The sequence below is a fragment of the Panthera leo genome, chromosome B1 (assembly GCF_018350215.1).
Source record: "Panthera leo isolate Ple1 chromosome B1, P.leo_Ple1_pat1.1, whole genome shotgun sequence".
Lineage (NCBI taxonomy): Eukaryota > Metazoa > Chordata > Mammalia > Carnivora > Felidae > Panthera > Panthera leo.
Genome location: NC_056682.1, coordinates 46,531,190 through 46,550,969, shown reverse-complemented (window position 1 = coordinate 46,550,969; position 19,780 = coordinate 46,531,190). Strand labels below are relative to the sequence as shown.

The following is a 19,780-nucleotide window of genomic DNA, read 5'->3' as shown; positions in this document are numbered from 1 at the left end:
AACCAAGAGCACACCTTACACACTGTATGTTACCAATTTGATGATAAATTATATTAGAAAGGAAGGAAGGAAGGAAGGAAGGAAGGAAGGAAGGAAGGAAGAAAGGAAAGAAAGAAAGAAAGAAAGAAAGAAAGAAAGAAAGAAAGAAAGAAAGAAAGAAAGAAAGAAAAAGAAAGAAAGAAAGAAAGAAAGAAAGAGAAAATTTACAATAATGAGAAAAAATAAATAACTAAATCCTCATTTGTAGCCCCAATACTTTCCTAGTAAATTCCTGGGATCATAATTATGAGAACATATAAAGCATTACTATCTTTAAGATTATCAGATGGAGGGACGCCTGGGTGGCTCAGTTGGTTAAGCATCCAACTCTTGCTTTCAGCTCAGGTCATGATCTCACGGCTTCGTGAGTTTGAGCCCTGTGTTGGGCTCATTGCTGACAGTAGGGAGCCTGCTTGAGGTTCTCTCTCTCCCTCTCTCTCTGCCCCTCCCCCACTCATACTATCTCTGTCTCTCCCCAAATAAATAAATAAATAAACTTAAAAAAAAAAAAAGACTATCAGATGGAGATAAATATTAGGAAGAAGATTGAAGTGGACAGGGCGAGCAGTAGAGAGGAGAGGGGGGTTACTATAATAAAAAGGACTGCTAGGCAAGACCTGAGGAGGTAACTTTGCTCTGAGACCTGAATGGAAAGTGAGATTGAGCCATGGGGTGCCTGTGGGAAAGCCCTTCCAGGCAGAGGAATCCGCACGTGTTAAGGCCCTGAGTTGGGAACTTGCTTTGAGCATTCTAGGACATGAAAGATTTCAGTAGGGCTGGAGTAGAGTGAGCAGGGGCTATTTGGGGATTCTGAGGTGGATAACTGATTGGGGGGCCAGACGGAGAAGGACTTTGTTAGCCTTGGTGTAAGGATTTGCAATTTTGTTCTAAGTGGGATTCAAGACCATTGAAAGATTTAGACCCAGAAAGTGACATGATCTGATCCCTTTGTGGACAATCAACTGTGGAGGCAAGTATGGAAGCAGCAGACAGCCCAGGTAGAGGCTGCTACTGAAAGGGGTTGCTAAGAAAGGGGATAATGGTAGAGAAGCAATAGCAGAAATGCCCCATTCTCTGCAAGGTGAGCAAAGATCAAACCACAAAAATAAAAACTATATGTATGTGTGTGTCTATGTATGTGTGTATAATTTTACTCTTTGGCATTTTGGTAGGAAAACTTCATTACATTGTCTAACTTTTCTATTAGTTGTATAGGATAATTACTCAATTTCTAATTGCCGTGTATCTCTTTTTTCCTTTATCTTTATGCTGTATTACCAAGGATGGAAATACAGGAAAAAAAGGAAAAATACAGAAAAAAAAAGGAAAAAAATCCTTTTTACCAAAGAAAAAAATTTTTATCAATTTATGAGAGCTCGAGCTATTGAGATTAAGGTTCCTCAGATCATATTTTTTCCTTTCTTCCAGACTTTTAGCAAATATTTTCCTAGTCTGTTGGCTATTTACTTTTGTGTATGGTTTATTTTTATATAAGTTTTCAATTTGAAGCCAAACGTCTACTTGGTTAAGGTGGTTTTAATTTCCTCTGAGCTGAAATTCCTTCAGGAAGGCTTTCTTTGATGGGGTGCCTAGGTGGCTCAGTCGGTTATGCATCCAACTTCAGCTTAGGTCATAATCTCGGGATTCGTGAGTTCAAGCCCTGCATTGGGCTCTGTGCTGACAGCTTGGAGCCTAGAGCCTGCTTTGGATTCTGTGTCCCCCTCTCTCTCTCTGCCCATCCCCCACTTGTGCTCTGTCTCTCCCTCTCAAAAATAAATAAATGTTATTATTAAAAAAAAAAAAAAAAAAGGCTTTCTTTTATTTTCAGGTGCTGGGACTCTTTTGGTTTTGGTCTCCAGAGCCCTTTCTGGCTGTTTACTCTCTGGAAGTAATTTGCTTATGGATCAGATTTGCCCAACATACTGACCAGCTATTTGTGGGGATCTCTGGTAAATGAAGATGTGGGTGGGGACATGAGAGAGCAGCTTTCTAGGTACCACAAATAGCAAGAGTAAGGCAATTAGCAATCAGAAAACCAGGCAGTTTACACTCAGAGTTTCAGAACTAGGAGAGTAGAGTGGAACAGAAGCTCCCAGACCTAATTTAAGCAGACCAGTTTGTTCTTTCCAGTGTCATAGCCATGATGGCGATTTTAAAAGTCCATTCCTCTTGGCCTTACAGTAAGCATTTCATCCCAGATATTGGTGACAGTGTTACTCCCAGCTCTTATTTTCTGGTGGCGATGTAGATTGACTTCTTTATTTTCATCTTACCCATTAACCATAAGATCCATGTAAGAAGAGGCAATGAGGGTTTTGTTGATCTCATTTTACCCAATTCTCAAGACCACCTCTGACATTCAGTGTGTGTTTGGATATTCATCAGATAAATAAATGAATGACTGCAAAATATGAGTGTCAGTGGGTAATGGAGGGCATTTTGCCACAGGCTGGTCGTCAGGTGTGTTTTAAAATCCATTCCACTGTCCTGCTTTGTCACACTGAGCAGTGCTTTTGGGCTTGGGGTCATTATTAGCACCTTCCCATCCAGGCTGGAACATGGCTGAGCCCTCCAGGAACTCCTGGGGGTGGTGATCAGGCTTTCTTCTTTACTTCATGGTTGGCCCTGCACCACATTCCTTTTTCATCCCCTCTTGATAGTAAAAGCTGTTCTGAGACTTCTTTTGGCTGTTGTGTGCCATTTTATTTTCTAAAATTGACCTCTTCGAGGGTAGGTTTTGGATGGTGATGATTTTAGGTATTCTAAACTCTCATTAATGGAGCGATACTTGGGGTAAATTTCATTATAAAGATCATAATAGGTTTTCTTCTTTCTTTTTAATGTTTATTTATTTTTGAGAGAGAGACAGAGACAGAGCATGAATGGGGGAGGGGAAGAGAGAGAGGGATCCAGAATCCAAAGCAGGCTCCAGGCTCCAAGCTGTCAGCATAGAGCCCAGTGTGGGGCTCCAACTCATGAACCGCTAGATCATGACCTGAGCCAAAGTCAGAAGCTTAACCGACTGAGCCACCCAGGCGCCCCATAATAGGTTTTCTTATGACAGGTAAATCCCTTTTTATTAGAGACTGACAACAAATTGTTCTATAATTGTTGCTCCTTGTTTATTGGTAAATTAGAATTCTTTGGATTTAAACAGGAATGAGGTATCTTTTTATTTTTTTTAATATTCATTTTTGAGAGCAAGGGAACGTGAGCGGAGGTAGAGCAGAGAGAGAGGGGACAGAGGATCTGAAGCAGGCTCTGTGCCGACACCAGAGTGACTGATGCGGGGCTCAAACCCACAAACAGTGAGTGAGATCATGACCTGAGCCAAAGTCGGACGCTCAACTGACTGAGCCTCCCAGACAACCAGGAATGAAGCATCTTACACTAAAACCAACTTTCAGTTATCTTCGCCAGTGGTGGGCAGGGTATGATGCAAAGTCCCCCAGTGCATATGCTTCCTTCTGTGTGATGTCTCTTTGGTGTAGCCACCACTCTTGCTTTCTGGGTTAAATTATGGTTATAATGCGTCTGTTCGATGTCTGTGTATATACCACATGCTGGTAGCTGGAGCTAAATGTTTATTGTCAAATGAGATACATGTAGTGCTACCAAGATGACACTAGGAAGTGGAGATGTTTGGATGTGGAAGCAGAGGACAGAATGAGGAAGGAAGGCGGTCTGTTCTGGGTGAAACTGGCTTGCCTGATAAAATAGGGGCAGTAAGTGTGGAACACCCCAGCTGGGCGAGGATGAGAGGCTAGAGGAGCAGTAGGTTCCATCTGTGTCTTCTCTAGGTGCTGAAGGAAAGTGAAGGGGTGGTATGACTGCCCCAATTAAACGTCGATGCAGAAAAAGCAAGTCCTTATGAGTGCGGATTTGACCCGATAGGATCAGCCCACCTGCCTTTCTCCATCCAATTTTTCCTAGTCGCCATTGCATTCTCATCATTTGACCTGGAAATAGCTCTCCTCCTGCCTCTACCCTGAGCCTCACAGGCAAATAACCTGTCAACCATGCTTACCATGACAGTTCTATTAATTTCACTGTTAGCCATAAGTCTAGCCTCTGAATGAACACAAAAAGGACTAGAATGGACTGAATATGATAATTAAAGTCAAGTGATTTCGACTCATTAGATTATGGTTAGTACTATAATTATCAAATATCTGTAGTGTATATCTTCCTGGCCTTCATCATATCCGTTATAGGACTGCTATTAGACCGTTCTCACCTAATATCATCCCTTCTGTGCCTAGAAGGGAAGATAATATCATCTAGGCATAGAAGGGATGATATTATCTCTATCATAATAACTGTAGTAATGTTAAATAATCACTTTATACTAGCTAGTATAACGCCAAGGGTAGGATAAAAGTGGAACTAGAAAGAGGAAAACAGGTTATCCAGGAGTGATCTAGAGAAAATAAATCAAGGTGGAAGTAGCTTGTGCCCAGAGGGTATTAAAAGTCCTCTCCTCCAGAAGAGAGGCTGGGCATTAAATGTGCCGGGCATCTAACCCACTGTCTGTTGCATCATTGAAAGAGTAACGCAATTGATCACCAAAGAAATGTATCTCCAAAACTAGAGAACACTGAGATTTGAATTTAATTGCCTGTGATTGCCCAAATGTGTATTACATTGGCCTTTTATACATTATCACACCTTTCTTAAAATTTGTTCAAATGCAAACATGGACATGAAACCTTGTCTGACAGCATAATATCCTCTCAGCACAAAGTACAAGTTCTGCATGGATGTGTTGATTTTGTGAGCTGCATTTTGGGCTTGTTATAGACACGTAGTCATTACCATCAGAGTTTGCACTAAGATGAAATATAATGAAATGACCTAATTGTAGTCACCTCTTTTCTCTCTTCCACCGCGTTTCTTAAAAATGGGTCAAAGTCAGTAGGTATTTATGTTCCTTTCCTGACTCCAGTTTATTAACTTGAGTGTTCATTTCCTGAATATACCAAATTTGCTAAATAAAAGGGATGGGAAATGGAATAAAGAGAAATAAAAAATCACTGCTGTGGCTCTAGAGGTTAGGAACGTCTGTCTCCCTCCCATACGCCGGAACTACCCACCTTCCAATTCCAGAAAAGAGGTTTGTTGGGTTTTTTGCTTGTTTTGTTTTGTTTACAAATGACTGGTAAAGTGAACATTCCTTTCTTCTTATAGGTGGAATGGTTGAAAAATGAGGAGCCCATTGACTCCGAGCAAGATGAAAACATTGATACCAGGGCTGACCACAACCTCATCATCCGGCAGGCGCGCCTCTCCGACTCCGGCAATTACACCTGCATGGCAGCCAACATCGTGGCCAAGAGGAGGAGCCTGTCAGCCACGGTGGTGGTTTATGGTAAGACCAGCCCCAACGCCAGGAATGGATAGGGAGGACGGAAAGCAAAGTAGAGGGATTTCAGTGTGTAGAGCTGAAAGGACTTCAGGGGTCATCCACTACTGTGCTCTCTCCTGCCTCTCTCATTTGGTAGGTGAGAACACGTCCCTATTGCTAGTACTGTGTTTGCTCTCACCTCTAGTATGGGACGTCCACGAGATAGTGACATTCCCGATCCCTCCGACAGTGACATTTCCAATCCCTGTCTTTTAAAACTAATCTTAAAAGTTTCTTTTCTCCCACTGTGTTTATATTTGAAAAGAATTGAGGTGGGCAACTTCCGCTTCCCATCCCTCCCAAACCCAGCATCCACCCCCAGCCTCCCCAGACCTGCTGTGGGCAGTTTTCTCTCCTGGCATAGGAAATGCCTCAAAAGCACACATCACTATTTGCTGAATGTTTTAGGTATTACATTAAAAAACAAAACAAAACAAAACAAAACTTCCCGGCTATTTAAGTAAAGTCATTCCCCTCCACAGTCGAAGAGTCCTGGGATTGGGTTTTGAAGCATTTTAAGTAATAGAAATTCAAATGCTGATATTTTCTGTCTGTACTCTAGATTTTCAAGTGCTTTAGAGATAGGTTGATGAATTCATCCTATTTTTCCTAATTCCCCACAAAGAAAATCCTGTGTCCCTCTTGTGTCAGATGAGTAGACTGAGGGACAGAGATGAGGTAAGCCCCACTGTTGCCCCATGATCGAGTGGCCAGTGTGGGTCTGCAGGGTCTCTTGGTCCCTGGATGCCAAACTCACAACACCTTGGCACAGTGGCTAGCACATAGTAGGCAATCAGTAAAAACCTCTCTCCTTTTTTTCTCCCCTCCCCATTTTTCTCTCTCAGTGAATGGAGGCTGGTCTTCCTGGACAGAGTGGTCAGCCTGCAATGTTCGCTGTGGTAGAGGATGGCAGAAACGTTCCCGGACCTGCACCAACCCAGCTCCTCTCAATGGTGGGGCCTTTTGTGAGGGAATGTCAGTGCAGAAAATAACGTGCACTTCTCTTTGTCCTGGTGAGATATGTGTAGATTCCCTTTTCCCTTCTCATCCACCAACACGATTAAGCTGGTGTGAAGCACTGAATATAACCTTCCTTCCCAAAGTTATCCTCTCCCACGTTCTCAGAATGCAGCCTTTGTCCAAAGTGCTAATGTGGAACTCACTATAATAGCAAGAACGTGGGTGAAATACCTCCACTGGGGGACATATATATAGATGATCCTGGACACTCACCATCAGTAAGCCATCATGCTCTGAAGTGTCTCTTTACTAGCCGTGTTTGGTGGGGCTGAGCCATCTGCTTCTCTCCTTGGGTTCTCCCATCTGATGGCACAATAACTAGCAGGGATTGAGTTGTCTGTGAGCACAAAACAGGTAGCAGACATCTGACCCTTTATCATCAATTACCAATCAACTCACCTTATCAGCTTTGTATTTGTTGACAGTAAAACCAGCAGAGATTGTACAATATCACAGAGTTGCTATTTTGCATTTGGCCTGTTTGCCTTCCTTTCTGAATAGACACTTCCTTTACCAAATATGGCTTTTATAAGCTCTTTTGTTCATCTCTTCCTGGCTCTAGCCCAGTTTATACAATGAGGAGTAGATGAGATGGAGATGACTTTCTTTATGGAAAGCATGTCCTCCCACTGAGAAACAAATTGATCCTAGGCCTCCCGTGCATTATAAAACATTAACTCCAAGGATGCTAGGCTAGAGCCTCGGGTCTTTAAAATTTCAGATCTACTTCCACTGAAAGCTAAGCTGAGGCTCTCACCAACAGCTTATTCCTGGAGTTTCCTTCCAAACTCCTATTCAGTCAACATTTATTGAGTGCTTACTATGTGCCAGGTACTGTGCAAGCTACTTTTATAAATGCAATGTCATTTAACTCTGTGTTGTGAGTTTTCTTATCCCCCAGTTGACAGAAATAGTAAAGTAAGTCAAAGGGATTGCTGAGGAGCCAATAAGTGAACACAATCAAGACAAGTTCTTGGACATTTTGCTTTCAAGTTCAGTATTTTTTTTTTTTTTTGTTACCCTGTTCTTGACTAATTGCTCTCGATTAAAAATTGCACGATCTTAACCCACATACGCATGGTTGGACTATTCCTAGGAGGTAAAGGGACAATTGCCTCAAACAGCTGCCATTATCTCTAGGGTCAATTTTTAGTGGAATTAAAATTAGTTTGTTCGTTTCTACATACAGCAGCAATCCATGACCCATGAAATTCTGTTTATGTTAAGTCCTGGTATCTTGGGGCTTTGACTGACCTGTTTTACTTTAATACTGTCAAAATACATATAGGTTTAACTTTTTATTGTTTAGGGCTTTTAGGGCTTAAAGATAGTTCCTACTACTGTCTAGTTCTAAACTGTCAACCCACAAGGAAGCGGCGATTACTAGTGGTTACTGCACATACTTTACCCGTCCATCTAAGACACAGCTGGGCATGAAAGACTGAGAATGGAATGGGTAATGACATTATTAGCCAATCCAAGAGCACTGATAATGTGAAAGCTTGCCTAAATTCAGTAACTGGTCTCCTGAAATAGCAAGAGAATTACACCACCGCTTTTGTTAGCCTCTGTCTTTAGGAAGGAAATCACGGAGAGAAGATAAGCAGAATTATTTTGTTTTTTATGGTGGTGGTGATTTCTTTAAACTCCAGCTTTAAGGACAACAGCAGTCCTGGGGTGAGTCTCCTGACAGCTGCCCAATTCATTCTAACAAGGCTTCCATTTGTTTCCCTTAAAGTGGATGGGAGCTGGGAAGTATGGAGTGAATGGTCAGTCTGCAGCCCAGAGTGCGAGCATTTGCGGATCCGGGAGTGCACGGCACCACCCCCAAGAAACGGGGGCAAATTCTGTGAAGGGCTCAGCCAGGAATCTGAAAACTGCACAGATGGTCTCTGCATTCTAGGTAACACCTTCTGCTTCACATCTTCAATGTTTGTCCACAATATGAAAGGAAACATGGTGACCATTCATTTGCTTAAATATGTTAGCAGAAAGCAAAGTCATTTGCCAAGAGCAAAAAGGAAATGAGTGAAAAGAGTAGAAACGTAGACAAATACATTTGTAGTAGAGATGGGGTCATTTTAAATATTTTCTCACTAGAACTTCCATAAGCAAGTGTACTTATTAATTGAACCAGTAACTTTTTTAGAGAACTCATTTAAGAAAATGTTTAAAATTACCTTTTAGATTAGCAATTCTTTTAGTACCCACCATTTTTAAGTTTGATGAAATTCTGTTACTGATCACCATATGCTTTTATTTCTTCCAAGAGTTTCACCGCACCATAAAGCATTTATAATATATATATGCATATATGTAAAGGGGTGTGTGTATGTTTGTGTGTGTATATGTATAATTTTAATAATCTCCAGAGACCATGGTTCTATGGTCCAGGACATGTGTTGTGACTGTTACCTTACAAATGGAGGGAAAAAAAACGACACTTGCAAAGATGGGTGACTTTGCATCAAAATAGAATGTTGGGTTCAAAACTCCCAAGCTTTGCTTGGTTCCTGAGGTTATATTATTACCGTCTGCGAGTGACGGTCTGCCTGAGTAAGACAGTATGGGAAGATCGAGTCATCACATAGACAGGTTTTAATTTGGTGCTGTCCCTTACTAGCTTTGTGACTTGAACAAATCAGCTAACTGCTTAACTCCTTTATGTGAGTACTGAAAACCTGATTACTGTCAAGGCTCAATGAGAAAAGAATATACATGAATATTTCATGGCACAGAGTAGGTGCTTAGTAAATATTAATCCCTTTTTCACTTGCCTACCCAGATGAGCTACTTGGTTTCGCTGAGGCCCTTAAAAAAACAAGAGATTCAGGACACATGTGTTCTCTGGAACTAAATAGCTGTCTTGGAAAATAGCTGGCAAAAAATAATATAGCTCAGTAGTTTGTCATCTTTTCAGGAATATGTGTTGCTTTTTATTTGGAAACATGACAGTATGAAGGGATTATCTAAGTTGGATTTATTTTTCTGCATCAATATGACTGGATAGCCTTGAAAGCCAGCATATTCAAACATGCTAACTGTTGTATTTTCACAATAAATCTAGATGGCTAAAACATTAGTTAAAAGGATAATACATTGAAGTGACCACTTACTGATAGCCCATAGCACCTTCATTTTCTCAGTGCAAGTGCTGAGGACCCTAAATGTGTCAGATATACCGCAGAGACTGTGACAGAAGACAACCTTGCCACCAGTTTCTGTGATGGCAGGGCCATGCTCTCTAATATTCCAACCATCTGCCTTCCTTAGAAGGCCATCTCTCTTCCAAAATGTAAGGAAACTTAACACAAGCAATAGCATGAAGTTTAAGGAAATGTGTTTTTGACCACCCTTGACTACCACATTTTTTCTGAAACACTTTTGAGGTGTGACTTTTTTTTTTTTAACACGGAGCCATATATTTTGATACAATGAGGCCTGCAAATCTTGGCTGTGTTCTAAGAAACCATCAACAATATAACTATTTGGCTACTGGCTGAATTTTAGATGATCGTGATAATAATCTTCTTTATTCGTCATCGTTTGGATTAACACCTGGGGAAAATCTGAGGCTATCAGGCTTCAACCATAGTTGACTAAAACTTAAGTCTTAGAGGTGCTAATGGAAGAAGACAGACGACGGTTAGCTCTTAAGAAAGAATGATCAAATATATGAATGCTACTTATTCCCACTTGTACTGTGGTACACAGGCATTTGTCACTGGAGTAAGAGTTCTGTTCAGGGCCAAAAGGAGTTCCCAGCACTGAAAGTGTACTAGGTCAGCCTAGATCTCAAGTCTAAAATTAGAGAGCTGTTTTAAGGTTTATATATACATAAGGTGTATGTGTGTGTGTATATATATATATATATATATATATATATATATATATATACATACATATACATATATATATATATATATACACACTTATACAGAAGTATACTTATATCTATCTATCTATATATGATATATATTAATTATTTATAAGGAAATGACTCATGTGATTATGAAAGCTGGCAAGTCCAAAATCTTTAGGGCCCAAGTGTCTATTCAAAGACTGTTTGGCAGGAGAATTCTCTTACTCAGGGGACGGTTATGCCTGAAACGTCTTGGACGAGGCCCACCCACATCATGGGGGACGCTCTGCTTTTCTCCGTCTGCCAGTGTAAATGTTGGTTTCATCTGAAAACACTCTCACAGAATGATTTTCAACGAAATATTTGGGTACCTGATGACCTAGTCGAGTTGACACGTAGGCATATGTGCTTGTGAAGTTCCAAAGCTTAGCTCTTTCCTTAGAGCCAGCCATGGCCATAGTTCCGGCAGTTGCCCTGGGCAGTTTGTTAGTAAACTGAGCGAACCTCTCTGTGGATCTTGGCCATGTATGGTTTTAGTCACACGTGTGTAATTCAGTGGCTGTTCGGTATCCATTTTTCTGTAGTGGAAATAAAATAGAGGACGAGGAGGTTTGGACTATGTGTGGCACTGGAGCCAAGATCTCTGTTAAATCCCTCCATGAATTTAAAATGCTGTGTGAGCCTTTCCTCTCTCTCTCCATTCCTCTATTTCCTTTCCTCCTGAAGCATGGTTTTTCTAGCATCCTTTGCTTCCCTAGTACGCATATTGAGATGTCTGTCAGCTATGATCAGAGACCCTTGATGGCAACAGTGACTCAGCTTTTTGAGGGAAAAAGAGTGAAGCCTATGAAACCATGGAGGTGTATGAGGTCTGTTTTTACATCAGTGGGAAAGGGATGTGTTTGTAAGAGCCCAACAGCAGAACATGTTCTGCCCTTTTAGACAGAACGGCTACCAATACCAACAGAAATGAATTACATTTTACCATCTCTGCAGGAAGCGACGAACCGCAGTGTGGTTAAATAGTGCCAACATCACTGCACTTGTCACTGGTACTCTGCCAAAGTGCTCTTGCTAAAACTAGCTGCATCAGGATAGTGCTCCAGTGAAGGCTGGGTTTGATTAAAATAGCAGTGGGCGACAGCTTTATGGGAACAAGAGCTTTGTGAAGGATCTAGGTCATGTTATAATTTGGGAATTTCCATCCTAATTTTTTTCCTTTTGTGCCAAACATGACCCTGAAGCAGTTCCTCAATTCCTAACTTCTTTTGGTGGTTTAACAATGACATTGCTTGACTCTCGGATGACCTACAATTCTTAGATTTTATTTAGCTTTGAACAGAATAGCTGGATTTCCTTGGTTGTCCCCGAGGGTTGCATTTCTCCTGGAAATGCAGCCGCCAGCTCTGAATGATCACTTTAATATTTGGTGTGATTGTTGCTTGGTCAGTTGTGACTGGAGCACAGAACCTCAGTGTTCTGCTATCACAGATGGCCACACCTAAATGCTCTCCCCAAGAAAATAAATGCCCCAAGACTAGTGAGAATAAGATTCGGCAGTCTTTGCCAATAACAGTCCAAGGATCGAAATTACAAGCTAAACTAAACATCCAACGCTTTTATGCCAGAACATTTATCTTCCAGAAAGATAATTATGTGGTATGATTGTCAAGAAACTTTTCTAAGCTTAAAAACCAGAGTCCGGTAGTTTTCTGACCACTGCCCTTTCTACTTGCTGTGAACCTAGTGGCTTCTGTCCTCTAAGGATCACAGCCAGGGGTCAATAGCAGGTGCATGCCTCATTGACAGGAACAGAAGGGTGAAATTGGTGGGGTGTTCAGCCTGAAGCTGAGGAATAAGAGAAGCCCTCTCCCTCTCCCTCTCCCGTTATTCTAGCAGATATAAAACTAAGGGCTGCGGTTTGAGAAGATTAAATCAGTCTGCTTCAGAGGGGATTAGTTACCTAGATGTGTCATGAGACTGAAGCCAGAGAAATGCCACAGGGGTCTGAAGGAGAGAGGAAATCTTTGAGGCTGAGCTACCTGATAGCTAATCCATCCTTCTTGTCAAGATGTAATATAGGTCAGTTCAACATCCACAGTTCAACAACCAAAATATCAGTTGAATGCTGGTTTGTTCTCATTTCTGATGGGTACATTGATAAGAGAAGGCTGAATAGGCAGTTGGGAAACTAAATCAAGGGTAAAGACATCTATACAATAGCAGGTTCCAATCAACATCCCCAGGCTACATCTAATAATCTAACCACATTGTCTATTGAATGATCTACTTAAATGACCTAAAGGAAACACCTGAAAAGGTGAGCCTGTAATCACATCAAAGTAAAGGTTGCCTTGGTAAGCATTTTCTCTTGGACACTCTAAGCTTCATTGTTATCCATTACAGTGATTACCTGGGTCCCTTCCCTGTCTTTCCTGGGGCACCGAAGAAGACAATTTTCATTCTGGTTTAGCTCAGTGCATCTATTGCAACCCTTTCTGCTGGTGGTTTACAGGACGCCTACTTCTTATACATAGGGTTATAAAGGGCAAGTTTCCGTTTACCAAAGCAAAATCCGTCCTTTCCTTTCTCTGGGTAAAGGAGTCAGGAATACCTGCTTGACTCATTCTTAAATGTTTTGTTGGGTAAGTTCATATTTCAGAGCCAGCTGTACAGCACAATTGCTTAATTATAGCATAAACTCTGCATAGCAAAATGAAAATGGCAACAGCAGGATAGCATGCTAGTGCAAAGCATTCTTAAGTTGTCATGCAGTTTATTACTGCTTGCTAATCCTCCCAAGTAGTTTTAATATTAAAAACCCATTTCCATTCCATTGATAGTACATAGTAGGTGCTCCTTTTTCCACAAAGATTTTTCCTAGAAATACCCAACAGCCGCCTTTCTGAGTAACAGTTGATCAATTCAGAGTCGCCATCATGGACACTGCATGGCAGAAATGGATATAATATTGCAGACCCACGGGAGTAATAAGAATGTAGATTTGGACACATATGGTATCATTAGCAGCTCAGCAACAATCTCTCCCCCATGCCCCAATAAACACTTTCGCATTATGGGACCCAATCACAAAGCCTGTGAGTCACAAGCTTTAATGAGACAGAGTGGAGTGGCTCATGACTAAAGTTTCCATTGTGCTTAATTAAAAAAGAAAATAAAGCAGAGATATTGCAATACTCATGTGTTTAAATGAAAGCATTTTTTTTTTTTTTTAGTTGTACAAGGCTAAAACTGTCATTTTTTTTGTGCCATGCCCTGAGTGGAATGGAGCATAAAGAGGATAAAGAATAAACCATATTCAACAAATTACCACAAAATCTCTCCCCTTTGTCATCCACCCACTGTAGACTTCTCTACTTGTAGCCTTGTTAATAAAAAAGATAAAGACATCGGATCGTTTTTGAACATAATCCTCCTTCCAAGTAAGGACTGGCTTTCATCCACTGGTCTGTGACAGATGTGTATTTCATAAGTTATTGAAAATCTATGGCCCTCCTTATCAACCAGCTCTGAAACACTTAAGATGCCTTTTCCTATCCAGGAAATTCCGTCACCACTTTCTCTTTACTTCCTCATAGACCCGGGTGCTCTACCTACACTGTCATGACAGACGAATCTAGGGAAGAATTTCTCTCTCAGCTCATAGAAATCAAGGCAATTATTGTGCCCATCTCTCTCTTCCATCCACTGTTTCCTATTCCTATCCACTCCCTGCCCACGTATTTCAATATGTCCTTTTATACTAGGCTTACGTTCTTTTGGTGGAATTGGACAGAATGTGCTAAGTCGTGCTTCAGAAACATGATCTCTGGAAGACTGTTTATCTCAGGCACATCTTGTTAACTTTGTTCATTTTATGAGCAGAATTGAAATAAAACACCTCCACTGTAAATAGGAAGGACTTTAAAATTAAATTTGGGCAGCTGGAGAGCAGGATACATTACCTCCTGATCATATTACTTAAATTGGAAAAAACAAAAACCCAAGAAAAGTAAACAGACAAATAAGAACAGATCCCCATGACAATGTGAACTCAAGACAGCCCATTAGAAAGCTTAAAAGCATTTCTTAAGGAAGTGAAATGTCAGCTGTAGAACCAGAGAGTTGATGGGAACACATGTCTATTACAAAGAAGAGAGAAATATTTTTTAGATGCCGTATCCAGGAAGCACAGGGAAGGCATCAGTAGGAAGGTACAGAAGTTGAGCTCAAGGGCGGGGTTGGCTGGCCCAGGAGGCTTACTAGATCTAGCATTCAGAGCAAAGACTGACTAGCTTTCAAAGGTCCTCTGTGATTCTGAGTTGACACTGGTTATTCTCTCTCTTTTTTAAAGATTATTTAATTTCAAGAGAGAGAGAGAGCAAGGAAGGGATAGAGACCGAAGGAGAGAGAGAACCCCAGGCAGACTCTGCACAGAGCCTGACGCAGGGCTCAAACTCACGAACAATGAGATCATGGCCTGAGCCAAAACCAAGAGTCGGACGCTTAACCAACTGAGCTACCCAGACGCCCTGATTATTCTCTTTTTGAAAGGTTAGAAACGGACCTGGACCTAGAAATGAATGAGCTGAGCCTTGAGGATTCGAACATTCATCCCATAGATGAAGAATCAAAGCTCTGGGGTCAGATTGCTTGAGTTTGAATTGTTTTTGCAATCCTATGACCAAGTTTCTTAACTTCTCTAAGCCTAAATTTATTCATCTATAAGATAAAAGTTCTAATAGTGCCTATTAGAAAGGGTTCTTTTTGAGGAGGAAATTACTCACGCAAGGCATTTAGCATCCATAATAAGCACTCCGTTTGAGTAAATAATTATTCTGTGTGTATGTGTGTGTGTGAGTGTGTGTATGTTCTAGTAAAGGGATTCCTGTGGCAGAAAAAGTATGTTTTCCATATTCTGCAAAGTATTGACACTGTGATGCTTTAGATATTTTCTTAAAACATTTCCTAATGCATCTGATGAATATAGCGTATCTAACGAAATAAAAGGTACTTGTCAGGAAAATTTTTAAGAGACACAAATTGTGTTCTTTATACCAGCCAGTTCCGATTCATAGTTGTTGGAAAACAGAGTTTAGAAATCAGGCTGATTCGTAAGACTTTGTGTCGAACCGAAGTTTCAATATCCTTTCTCAGAACTTCTGAGTGGCTGAACAAATAGCTCTTGATCTGCCAATCGTCCTTTGCAGGTGGGATTTGGTCCCACAGGAGACAGGTGATTTATGAGGTCCCAGCTAGTATTAAAAATTGTATGATTCTCACCACTAATTAAAAGTCACTCAAGGGGAAGGCCCCAGAGAGGGACCTAGGTGATCCCCAAGGGAGACCACCAGTCCTCACAATACCGACTCGGGGATTATATAGGTTTCCTTCATGCTATAAAATACACATGTTCTGACCACCTCATCAGAATATCCATTTTTTAAATTTTTTTAATGTTTATTATTTGAGAATAGTAAATTAATAAATAAAATAATTTTTTTTAATGTTTATTATTTTGAGAAAGAGAGCAAGCAGGGGAGGGGCAGAGAGAGAGGGAGACACATAATCCAAAGCAGGCTCCAGGCTCTGAGCTGCCAGCACAGAGCCCAATGCGGGGCTCAAACCCACAGACCCCTGCGAGATCATGACCTGAGCCAAAGTCGGCCGCCTAACTGACTGAGCCACCCATGCGCCCCCAGAAAATCCACTTTTATAAAGCAAGTCCTCATGTCTCCAACACAAATTCAAAACTTCTTTTTCTCTGGAAAAAAATTCAACATACACATTATTATACTGTAGAGCAACCTACAGTTTCCAGTATTACCCATCTGTTGCCAGTCATCCTAGATTAATGATATTTGTTACCCGTCTGGTACCTCCCCGATTGTACATTCCCATATCTGAAAATTAGCAATTTTGCCATATTTTCCCATACTTAAAAAAATGCTTATTAGATTTGGTTGTCAGTAACTATGGATATCCAAGTTCCTTTTTGGAAGTTCTCCCAAATTAGGCTTTCTGCATATAAAACAAACTATGTCCATTTCATTAGTTCTGAGAATCCAGATTCTGCATTTGCAGTATATCTAATCAGGATTCAACAGTACACAACCCTGGGTAAGAAATATTAGTCTAGACTAGAGAAAGATTTAATGCCTGAGATCATAGAGTGGTCCAGCTATAAAAGAAATGGCAAGAACCCAATCAAGGAAGTGATTTAAAACTGAGTAAAGGATTCAGCGGCCTCTGGGGTGTACTGAGCAAAGTGAATTAATAGAGAGGAAACCTCTTTGTGTTGATCCTACCATTTCTCCTTAAATTACAAATGCATGTGTCTCTTCAAGATCATGGAGAAAGGCGGTACCTAAAATGAAGATATTAACATCATCAATAGACATCAACATCACCCTGGCCTTCCCCTCTCTCCAGAGAAGTGTCAGTATTACAGTAAGAAAAAAACCTGGCTTTGCGCACATGTGTTTGGCAGAGGACAGTGTTAGTGCTCAGTGGAATGGAAAATTGCCATGATCATTTAGAAAGAGACCATGGGGTAGCGAAAAGGGCTCTGCACCAGGAATCAGGAGTCCTGGGTCTTAGTTCAGTTGTTTCGTTAACTAATGCTTGACCTTGAGCAAATCTCTCCAGATCCTGTGCCTTGTATGTTCATATCTAGTAAAAAGAGCAGGTTGGGCAAGATGATTTCTAGGTTTCATCCCACTAAACAAACAAACAAACAAACATGAAATTATTATATTTTAAAAGTAGCTTGCATATATATGTGTATGCATATATATTTCATAGGTTATTTTGAATAACATAGTTAATACATGTGTACATGTAAAATATGAAAATAACACCACTGATATGTCAGTGCTTTCAGACATTTGCTTTTTAGCCAATTTTGAGGAGTAATTTTAATTCGTTCCCACCCAAAATTAACCATTTGGACAATTATTATATGCAGCGTGAGGAAGGACAACTTTTAGATTAAAAAAAAAAAACAAAAACATAAAACCATGCTAGTCTTACCTAGGAAATGAATCATCACATTAGGCCTTTAGCATTCCATTTCAATCCCTTCATTGAGAAACTACACCATCCTAGGAATTTGTACAGACTGTAGGAAATTTATGGACCCTGATTTTGTATTCAACGCAAACTTGGATAAGTATTCAACAAGTACTATATTCCATTTACTGTTCTAGGGACTTAGAATAGGTGGAAAACACATAAATAGACCTTATATGCAAGTAGCTCAATCTATAATGTAGGTAAGGTAGCTTCGAGACTGATGAAGCTTAAAAAAAATGTACAAGTCAAAGGATTCATCATAATTTCTCTTTAAGCAATTTTTTAAAAAACTTTTTTTTTAATGTTGATTTATTTTTGAGACAGAGAGAGACAAAGCATGAGCGGGGGAGGGTCAGAGAGAGAGGGAGACACAGAATCCGAAGCAGGCTCCAGGCTCTGAGCTGTCAGCACAGAGCCCGACGCAGGGCTCAAACCCACAGACCGTGAGATCATGACCTGAGCTGAAGTCGGAGGCTCAACTAACTGAGCCACCCAAGCGTCCCTAAAAAACTTTTAAGTGCTATTAACTTAAGTAATCTCTACACCCAACATGGGGCTCGAACTCACAACCCCAAAATCAAGAGTTGCACACTCTTCCAACTGAGCCAGCCAGGCACCCCTCTTTAAGCAATTTTTTTTTTAAGGCAAGACTGATATCCTTTGTATTTCAGTGGTTAAGTATTTTCTTAGCAATTGTAAATAGTCATTATAATAACCACCCTTCTGAATCTCACCATCCCCATCTATTCCCTACCCAGACTTTCCTATGATCCAGCAACAAAAGGGACAAGTCTAGACACATCGGAAGCCACCATAACCCTATGTCAAGTCTGGATTTTCTTTCTTTTTTTTTTTTTTTTTAAGTTTATTTATTTTGAGAGAGAGAGAGAGAGTGTGTGTGTGTGCGCGCGTGCACACGCGTGTGCGTAAATTGGGGAGTGGCAGAAAGGGAGACAGAGGATCTGAAGCGGGTTCTGTGCTGACCAGAGCGCCCAATGCAGAGCTCAAACTCACAAACTGTGAGATCATGACCTGAGCCCAAAGTCAGATGCTTAACCAGCTGACCCACCCAGATGCCCTAAAAGCTGTTACATTTTTAAAGAATTTGGGTATCACTCGTACCATAAGGTTAAAAAAGTAATCCTCTGGATGTTAACCAATAAATGATTCCCTTAATTCTTTAAATTATATAATCTAATCATTGTTTAGTTTTGAACGTGTATGTGTTTCTATTGTGGTTGGAAGGGAGGGAATCAAAGAAAATTAATTTATTGGATAGAAAAAGGATTTTAATAGACAATTTTCCTTGGAGCAGAGTTAGAAACATTGCATTTTATCACTTTGAGGCCAATTTCTGATGAAGTCTTTGTGGACCCGTTCTTAAAAGTGTTTGCAATGACCCAAGAGCATAGTTTACCCTGTTAATCTATCAGAGAAAGAAACCAACACATAAAGAACCAGTGAGAATGGATAGAACTTTGTAATAGAGATGGTATGAATTCTAGAAATTCAAATGATTTAGCTCAAAAATGAAATATGCAAATGTTCCTTGTGAACATGGAGACACTGACTTGTCTCAGTTTAGGATATGCAAAGGACATTCCTATAGAGAGACCTTGGATTTGAAAGCAGGGGATCTTCTATCTCCTGATGCACACTAATCGTGTTGTGACTGAGGGGCAATTCTGGAAAGTCATTGTCATCAGAAGTGACACCCATAAGTTCCCTGTTGTAGTAACTGCCTGACTTTCCCTAATAAACATGATGGGACAAGGGTGGGAGGGATTCATGAGGAACCAAGAATTGAAGTAATGTGCATCGTAAATCCACCCTCTAAAAAGTAATTTCTGAGCAGGAGCTTTGAAACGTGAACAAAAAGAAAAATACAATAAGGAAATTAAAAACTAAAGAGAATAAAAACTGGAGGTGTGATATGTTTTATGCTCTTTGGGTTTTTTTGTGGTTTTGATCATTGGAAGCGTTTGAGAAACACAAGAGCTGGTGGTGATGTGTCTGTGGGTTCTACTGCCTAAAGGAACTTTCAGCACCGAGAGGAGAAGAGAATAGAATTCCCACTTGTCATCTTCAGGGTCTGCCTGACATATTCAATCACAGTGGTGTTGCCAATGCAAAGCAGGCCTTGTGTTTATCTAATTATCTGCCAGAGCTGATACAAGGCAGATTGGCCAGGCCCTGGGATTTCCTGCAGCCTTGGATAGCATTCAGAGAGCATAACACTGGTCCTTAATTATTTCTAGTTATGAGGGAGAGGGAAAGCAGGAATTAATGAAACACATTGGTAATCAATAATGGCAATTTCTTTTCTACCAATCAGTAAATAATCAAGCAAATAACTTTTAATTTCATTTTTCCTGTTTTTT

At 40.5% G+C, this 19,780-nt stretch overlaps 1 protein-coding gene across 5 annotated transcripts in view; it reads left to right on the top strand.

Annotated features, from left to right (window-relative positions):
* Nucleotides 1–19,780, top strand: part of UNC5D (unc-5 netrin receptor D) — a 547,712-nt gene that overhangs the window by 439,867 nt on the left and 88,065 nt on the right. For 3 of the 5 annotated variants that reach the window (XM_042934906.1, XM_042934905.1, XM_042934907.1), the window contains exons 5-7: nt 5,227–5,407; nt 6,289–6,456; nt 8,202–8,366. In XM_042934906.1, coding sequence (XP_042790840.1) covers nt 5,227–5,407; nt 6,289–6,456; nt 8,202–8,366 — 514 coding nt within the window. The remainder of the gene's footprint in view (nt 1–5,226; nt 5,408–6,288; nt 6,457–8,201; nt 8,367–19,780) is intronic. The other 2 variants (XM_042934910.1, XM_042934909.1) reach the window with 1 other exon arrangement.